At 34.5% G+C, this 9,228-nt stretch overlaps 1 protein-coding gene across 3 annotated transcripts in view; it reads right to left on the bottom strand.

Moving 5' to 3' along the window:
* Nucleotides 1–5,349: 5,349 nt before the first annotated feature.
* Nucleotides 5,350–9,228, bottom strand: part of qtrt2 (queuine tRNA-ribosyltransferase accessory subunit 2) — a 17,669-nt gene continuing 13,790 nt past the window's right edge. For 2 of the 3 annotated variants that reach the window (XM_016441243.1, XM_016441242.1), the window contains exons 8-9: nucleotides 6,927–7,023; nucleotides 5,350–6,157 (exon numbers count right to left, since the gene is read on the bottom strand). In XM_016441243.1, coding sequence (XP_016296729.1) covers nucleotides 5,920–6,157; nucleotides 6,927–7,023 — 335 coding nt within the window. In that variant the 3' untranslated portion in view covers nucleotides 5,350–5,919. The remainder of the gene's footprint in view (nucleotides 6,158–6,926; nucleotides 7,024–9,228) is intronic. The other variant, XM_016441241.1, reaches the window with a different exon arrangement.

Here is a 9,228-nt window from a genome sequence, read left to right as displayed (position 1 = left end):
GGGGGGGGGGGGGGGGGGGGGGGGGGGGGGGGGGGGGGGGGGGGGGGGGGGGGGGGGGGGGGGGGGGGGGGGGGGGACTGCTTTATGAGAATACTTCACCTTTGTGACAGCAGTATGTCTTTCCAAAACTAAAACGGTCCTTTAGGTGAACTAGGTGAATTTTATACATCTCTAAGAGATGTAATCTGGCGCTAGGTCTTACTTTGACTTAAAGTTTTAGAAAACTCACAAAATAATTTACCTGAGGACCTCAACAGACCTCACTGCCAACCAGACCAGCTGAAGACTACAATTTTTATTTATGTCATGCTTGTATACATTCTCAGAGCAAAACAAGATCAGAACATCACCAAAATGATTTCCAAGGTGAGGTCATGATTTCATCTGAGTCTGATAGCCATGGTGCTCAACAACTCTATTAGACTCTCCAAAGAACACGAGACACATTTGTCACCTGTGGAAGTTCAGCGTCCAGCACCTGTTATCATTTAATCAAAGGGAATGGCCTGAAAACTTACGGCCTGATACAGATAAATCGATTCGCACTAAATAAAGTTAACAGATAGATGATGGATTGAGAGAAGGTCGTTCCTGTTTGACCTATTCAGCTGCACACCTTACGAGCACAGCAGACAACAATGACCTTTACCTCAACTGCCCCTAACCTTCCAGTCTAGAAACAAAACAAAAAAAGTAAGACAAGCAAAAGTGGAACAGTACCTCTGTAACACTTCCCTGAATACTTGATTTGCGGCATCCAGCGGTCAAACATTATTCCACGGCGGTAAAGTCAGTTTGATGTTTGACATTCATTAGACATTAGGTTTTTTTTTGCCAGTTAAACTCTTTGCGGCTGTTATGTTTTGAGCCCAAACTAACTCAGATAGACATAAACATATGCCCTTTACGTTGCACAAGGCTTAATTTCTAGGAAAAAAATGTAAAAAATTAACCATTTAAATTAATTAAACAATACGTGACATTATAATATAAAACCAATACTAAAATGTGTGGAAAAACATCCCTGTTATTGCACAAAGCTCCGTTTTTGGAATTACCATTTTGTGTGTTTTAGAATAATTTGACAACTTTTAATGTATGCAATAATATAAATCCATTAAACGACAACACCATTTGATCTAAAGGTATCAAACCAACTATAAAATATTCAAAATATTATTCCCTATAATGCACAAGGCTTGGTTTTTCAGATTGTGTCTTTATTATTTTTATATACAGTACTGAATCCATATTTCTCATGTTTTATATACTGTACCCACTTTAATTCAACTCTGACACCGTTTGAGATAAAGGTATCAAAACAACTGTAAAATATTCAAAATATTATTCCCTATAATGCACAAGGCTTGGTTTTCCAGATTATGCCTTTATTGTTTTTATATACAGTACTGAAACCATATTTTTCATAAGTTTTATATACTGTACCCACTTTAATTCAACTCTGACACCGTTTGAGATAAAGGAAATGCACAATTGAGTTTAGAGCTGTCCATTTGTTTATGTAAAAACAATAATTTGTTTATATTTATTTTTTTCGGTTTAAAATAATACATTGGTTAAATTATAAAATAATATTATCTCAAATCAAGTAGCCTTCCTATTTAATTTTTGATGGGTAGAAAGATAATGTACAGACAGCTGGTCATTATTACAAAATAGAAGTGGTATTTTTGTGAATAACCAGCTGTATTATCTCATATGAATAATATGAGTTTTCAAAAGCTCCCTTTTATCTGGGTGTACTCAGAAAGAGACGCTTGACCAGGTGAAGAAACAGGCTCTCTCTTAAACTTTTCTAATGAAATTCAGTAAAGGAATGTGAGAAGCCATGGGATCTTTTCATCCTAAAATCCCAATGCTACGGTGCTCTAACCTCTTCAATAATTCAATCAAACCCTTAAATATATACATTTAGAATTGAATTCCCTCTGAAACCACTCACAATAAGAGGAGACTGACTTCGAGACCATATGCAGTGAAGGGAGAACTTAGTCTCTATTTGATTTAGAATAACTGAATCTTCTCTGCGCCGTCAATTTGACAAATAAATGTAACATCATAAGCCTTCATATATCATTCAAGAAACAAGACATGTGGAGAGCAAAAAGACAGAATTTGCACTTAACCGAGCTTTTAAGAAAACCGAAAGGTCAAGTTTTCCCACAAGAATAACCCTTCAGTTTTACTCCATAATCACGTCTTTGCTTTTGAAGAGAATCTGACAAGGAGCACAACTGACATTCAACTAAAATAAAAATTCATATTATACAGCACAGAGCAAGATTATATATTAAGGCGTAATCTATTTCAACATCGCAACAGATCACTGATACTTGAAAAATCAAGTAGGCAAGATGCACAGGGAAATTCAATACGTTGAGACTTCTCTGGAAAGAAACTAAGGTAACACTTTCTATGAAACCCATATTTATAATACATTATAAGCGTATTCTTAAGGCATTATAATGAATGAATAATGCATTATAAAAAAACGTATAATATGCTATATAATCTTATGATTATTCATAAGAACAGTTTTAATGTTTTATAATATTTACTTATTTGTGGTTATAGCTTTTAAGAGTAGGCTATGATGATTTATAACACACAGTGAACATGTTGCATCCACTTAAGTTACAATGGATTATATTTCTCATAGTTATGTGTTATAAGTCTCATATCTTGCCATCTTTTTTATGCTACTTAAAGCAATCAAAGACCACTTATAAGAATAGTAATAATAATAATAATTTTTTCTCTCAAACAGCCATAAGATCAGATCACACCTAACCACTTACAAGATGTAGTAAGATACTGTGCAGATCTTAAATAAACAATGTCAAGATATATAGTCCATTATAAATGTAAAAGTAGATTTAATATGGTGTTCATTGTGTTATAAATAATCATAATCTTAAAAGTTATAACCACAAATGCGTAAGCATTATAATGTATTATAATTGTTATGATTATTTATATGATATAACACATTTTTTTTTTTAAATAATGTATTATGCATTCATTATAATGCCTTAAGAATACCCTTATAATGTATTATTATAGTGTGTTAAGTATAAAGTGTTATCACATATACTCTCACCCCCTCTTCATTTATACATTGTCCATACTTGAATGACCCTTAAAAGGGCAACATTTTTCAGGAAATATAAACTTGGGTCGCAACAAAGCCATAGAAAATCCATTGCAAATCTAAAAAGAAATTGTGTAGGGTTTCTCAAGTACAGTTTTTCAAAGTCATTTCAAACATTCCTGTAGTAAGTGGGTCACAAAATTACATATATATATAAAAAATATATATATTAAATAAAATATCAAAAGGTACAAGTAGACAAGGTTCATCAGAGAAGAGGCAAAAAGTCAAAGGACTGGGGCTAGTTATCACACTTTTTCTCCAGTGAATACTTCTCTATTATTGAAAGTAAATTTCAAAGCCTTGGCCATAGTTTTCCTTGAACATTTCCACCGTTATTGATTAGAAAAAACAACACATTAAACATTTTCGTAACTGACTTTTGAATCGAACCCTCAAGAGTTACGGAGATAAAGCCCTTGTGATGAGTGGAAGCTGATTTGGGATAAAAGTGAAGTCAAAATCAAGTGCAGGGACTAGCAGTTCAAACCTTTCTTTTTAATGAGCTCTCCTGGCTCTTCGGAAAAGGTAATTGGCTAAAACGTGGGGAGGAACTCACCTGCTGGGAAAGTTGCTCTGCAGCTTTTAAATGGAAATGCTACTTGCTGTCACACGAGCATACACACCTGAGTTAACACAGAATTCCCCACATACACAGTGAGGTTCAAAAAGCTGGGATCACACTGAAAATGTAGGTAAACATTATAAAGACTTTCAAAAATTAATATTAAAGGGTTAGTTCACCCAAAAATGAAAATACTGTCATTAATTACTCACCCTCATGTCGTTTCAAACCCGCAAGACCATCGTTCATCTTTGGAACACAAATTAAGATATTTTTGATGGAATCTGAGAGCTGTCTGACCCTGCATAGACAGCAATACAACTGAAATGTTCCCAAGTCCAGAAACGTAGCAAGGAGATCTGTAAAATAATCCATGTGACATCAGGGGTTCAACCGTAATTTTACGAAGCTACGAGAATACTTTTTGTACGGAAAAAAACAACAACAACAAAAAAACTTTATTCAACAATTCGTCTCCTCCCTCTTTTCAGGATGCTTTGATGAACAAAGTTCAAAAGAACAGCATTTGAAATAGAAATATTTTATAACATTATAAATGTCTTTACTGTCAGTTTTGATGAGTTGAATTTTGATTGTGTATCACAATTTCCACATAAACATTAAGCAACTGTGATAATAATAATAATAATAATTTTTCTTGAGCACCAAATCAGCATATTAGAACGATTTTTGAAGGATCATGTGACATTTAAGTTGGCTGCTGAAAATTCTGCTTTTCTGTCACAGGAAAAATTACATATTAAAATATAATAAAATAGATAAGTTATTTTAAATTGTAATAATATTTCAAAATATTACTGTTTTTAGTGTATTTCTGATCAAATAAATGCAGCCTTGGTGAGCATAGACGTCTTTCAAAAACAATAAAATAGCTGAATTATTCCAAACTTTTGGCCAGTATAGTGTAAATAAATAAAAAAAACGTGATCTCAGTCTTTTGGAGAAACAAAGGACTATTGGAAAACAAAACTTTACCTAAATAACAACACTGCAAACAATTTCAGGCCATCTTTCATTGATTCCCTCTTTGATTTCCAATTTCTGCAGCTTGCACCTAACCCAGGCTTTCTCACTTCTACGCTTTAAAACACTCCCACTACAACACACTTTCCCTTACTTAAGTATTTAAAAGAATATCACGTACTTGACTCTTTTACACCTATATTTCAGTACTAGCTGATACATGGCCAACTTTGAAACTTTGTATTGCTGCACTTATCTCCTTATGAACTGCTTGCACTGTAGCATTCCTTTTGTAGACTGCACTGAATAAAAACTACCAAATGAATATATGTTACAGTACACACTGTCAATTTCACTCATGCATCCTTAATTATAAATGTCATAAAACAATGAAAATAGTTATGGCCCTGGAAGCTGACCGGTCACTACAACACTTTATCTGTGCTACAATACACACAGATTTAACACTCAATTTATATAAAGGCAAAAGGTACTATAAAGGTGCCGTATTGTGAATATAGTCAAAGCTAAAAGGTTTATAGCTGTGCATTTATTGTAAAATTAAAAAAAAAAATTATATGAATAGGAATGTGAAGATCAGAAAAAAAATCGATACAATTAAGTCAAAAAGCTAGATTTGCATTGTGGTTTAAAGAAAAAATGTCTAAAACTTAATGTTAAACTTAAAATGTTAATTTAATCTAAACAACATCACAAGTGTACAAGTGTATACAATAATAATAATGTGCAATAATAAATATTATTCAATACCATTATTGTAAGAAAGAAATAAAAAAATGCAGCACTTTCCAATAATAAATCTAACTCGTCTGAAAAAATGTGCTGAATAAAACAGCAGGTGGTAACTTTTCAGGGCTTTAGAGAGAATCTGAGCAAGTGCTGCTCTTTAAAAAGGTAATTTCAACATTGCTCCGTCTAAGTGAAACTGTTCTTTGACAGAGCAGACGACAAATTTAAAATCCATAAGCGAACTCTGAAATGAGCCATGCGAATCTTAAAAGGTTTGCTGTGTCACTCACTTTACCACTTTTTGTCTGATATTTTGCATGGCAAGAGCACATGCATCAGAATCCAACTTTATATTCACGAAACACATACTCTGAAATCAAAGCCGTAAGTATGCTCTGATGTAGGTGTTCTTTTGTTCGTTGTTTTTTCCTTAAGTCCTTCAATCATTTCAATCACCTTCTCTGCAATGGAGGACTCTATTTTTAAAGTCCTGCAGACGGTCGCTGGTTATTGCCTCCCGGAGCGCTTTGAAGAAGCCAAGGTAATGCGCCATGTTGTGTAGCATGAGTAAAACACCACCGAGCAGCTCGTTGGTCACCAGTAAATGATGAACATACGCTCTCATATGCTTTTTACAGCAGTAGCAGCTGCAGCCCTCCACAAGTGGGCGGAAATCATCTTGATACCTGAAAGGCAAACACAGTGTTATGAGGCTAATTGTCACACCAGAGTATGTTTAATGGAATTCAATTCAAGTACTTTTAAGTGCAAAATATAAAAATAATTTTATGGACAAATCTGCCATACAACAAAATGCATAAAAAAATTACTGAAATTTATTTGATATATATAAATATATATCAAACAAACCTAATATTTAAATAAATATATATCCATTTTTTGCTGCGGTGCCCGGGGAGCAGTTGGGGGTTCGGTGCCTTGCTCAAGGGCACCTCAGTCATGGTATTGAAGGTGGGAGAGAGAGCCGTACATTCACTAAAATATCATATTAAATGTACAAATATATCAATGCTTGTTAAGAAACAGTAATATTAATCTGTGTTAAGTTTGTTTTATTCAGTATAAAGGCATTTCATATATCATTACTCCTGCTCGTGTATACAGGACGCTTTTATACGGCACTGGTTTGAGACATGGGTGTGGGGGGATTGGAAATCTTTTTGTTTAATATCCTTCATCGCTCCTTTGACCACTAATCTGATCTGACTCTAGTGATAGAGGCAATATTATGAAAATGCACTCAGAACCGAGTATGAATTACTGACATATTGCATTTATTTATCCTCATATCCAAGCTGAGGTGATTGAGATCATGAAAGATGTGCAAGAAAGCATTAGATGTGTATGAAAGCATTAGTAGTCTAATCTGATATGAGCAAATGAATACACACAGCTGTTACGGGTACATCCTTGTCTCCCTCTATACATACACACCTTTTATCTTTGAGGTTCATTTCGTAAGGCGTCATATTTTCATCTCCATTTGAGTTTAGCTTCTTGACAGCAGGCATCTCTCCATTGAATTCCAACACTGTTTCAAACATATAAAACATGATTAAACATTCAGCACAACTGCTTTACATACAGTTGTGGTCAGACTTATTAGCCCCCTTTGGTAAATATGAGCAAAGGCGGCTGTGAAAACAAACCCACATTGCTTATCTTTTCGAACTTTCACTCAAAAAAAACAAAAAAACATCACATTATAAAATAAATGTTTTTCTCCAATACACGTTGGCCACAATTATTAGCACGCCTAGAAATTCTTAAGTATTTTCCCATTAATATTTACATCTTTTAGCACAAGGTGACTAAGATCATGAAATTGTTCAGCAATGACTTCCTGTTTCACAGGAGTATAAATATGAGAAACACAAAGGCCAAATTCCCTTAATCATTCATCACAATGAGAAAAACCAAAGAATATAGCTCTGAAGTGCAGCAAAAGATTGTTGAGCTTCAAAATAGAAAGTGGCTGTAAGAAAATAGCTAAAGAACATCCTGTTCAGATAGATGGCATCATAGATTCTAACAAATACCAACAGATTTTAAAAAATTCACATAAAATCAAATAAATCACATTACGGGCTGTGGTTGGATCTTCCATCAGGACAATGATCCAAAACAAACATCAAAATCAACCTTCTCTGGAGAGATCTGTATGGAAGAAAGGTCTCTGCTCTCTTGCCATGTGTTCTCCAACCTCATCAGTCATTATAGCAGAAGATTCAGAGCTGTTATTTTGGCAAATGAAGGTTGCAAAAAGTACTAAATAAAAAGGAGGCAATAATTGTGGTCAATGAAGAAAACATTTATATCATAATGCGATTTTTACCCCATTTTCAATTGTTTTACTACAATGAATGGTTAGATTTTTTGTGAATTTTAATTCACAAAATAATAATTCCAATCACAACTGTACATATTTCATGACTAGATCATGAAAGTAGTGTATTTTTCATGTCTGGTGGGAACATGCCAAAGGAACATTAAACTGAGGAACCGTAAAGTCAAAACTGGTCTGCTTGATGTGGAGTCAAGACATCTCTAGATGAATATGAGGAAAAAGGGTGCTGGCTGTGAGAGAAAAGCAAGAAATTTGGATGATAAAAGAAAAGAGGAACTCAGAGCTATAGAACAAACGTACTGTCAAATCAACAGTTTGGAATGTCTTGAAAAAGAAAGAAACCACTGGTGACTTCAGCAATCGACAATAACAAGGTTGCCTTGTCATTACAGCTGATGACAGACAAATAACAAGAGCTGTGAAAAAGAACCCTAAAATAAGTGTCATTAAAATCACCAACAACCTCCAAAAAGCTGGGGTGATGGCCTCAATCTACTGTTCACATAGTAAGATGCAAACCTCTGATCAGCACCAAAAATAGAAGGGCCAGATTAGAAACTGCAAAAAATGTGAGCCAGTCAAGTTTTTGGAACAGTTTTATGAATTTATATATAAGTCAAAGATTACATTTTATCAAAGTAGCAAAAGTTTGGAGGAAAAAAGGAACTGGAAATGCAAACCTAAGCATAAAACCTCATCTGTAAAGCATAGTGGAGGTAGTGCCATGCATTGCTGTCTCTGGAACAGGTTCACTTAAAGGGGTCATATGATGCTGCTAAAAAGAACATTATTTTGTGTCTTTGGTGTAATGAAATGTGTTTATGTTCAAGTTATGTCTTTGCAACTTTACAGATCTTCTTTATGCACCAAGAGCTTGTAACACTCCAAAGAGAAAGGAAAAATTGAAATCGCATCATATGACCCCTTTAACGAATTATGGTGGCAGAGCAGAATGAATGCAGAAGTGTACAAAAGCATCTTGGCTACAAATGTTCAAAATCCCACCAGACACATTGGGAGGTGCATCAAATTGCAACAGGACATTGACCCAAAACACACTGCCAATTCAGTCAAGGAGTTTATCAGGGCAAAGAAATGGATTGGCCAAGTCAATCTGCAGATTTAAATCCAATCAAACATGCATTTCACCAACTGAAGAGGAGACTAAAGACAAAAACTCCCTAAAACAAGCAACAGTTGAAAATGGCTGCATTAAAGGTTTGCAAAGCATTTCAGTCACACTTTATTTTAAAGGGGTCATATGATGTGATTTCAAGCTTTCCTTTCTCTCTGGAGTGTGACAAGCTGTTCGTGAAAACATAAGATCCCTAAAGTTGCAAAGACTAAAGTCTCAAACCCAAAGAGATATTCTTTATAAAAGTTAAGACT

This window comes from Sinocyclocheilus anshuiensis, unplaced genomic scaffold, assembly GCF_001515605.1.
Source record: "Sinocyclocheilus anshuiensis isolate Anshui unplaced genomic scaffold, SAMN03320099.WGS_v1.1 scaffold655, whole genome shotgun sequence".
NCBI classification, from domain to species: Eukaryota; Metazoa; Chordata; class Actinopteri; order Cypriniformes; family Cyprinidae; genus Sinocyclocheilus; species Sinocyclocheilus anshuiensis.
The sequence above is the reverse complement of the archived record's forward strand: the minus strand, read 5'-3'. Positions and strand labels throughout refer to the sequence as shown.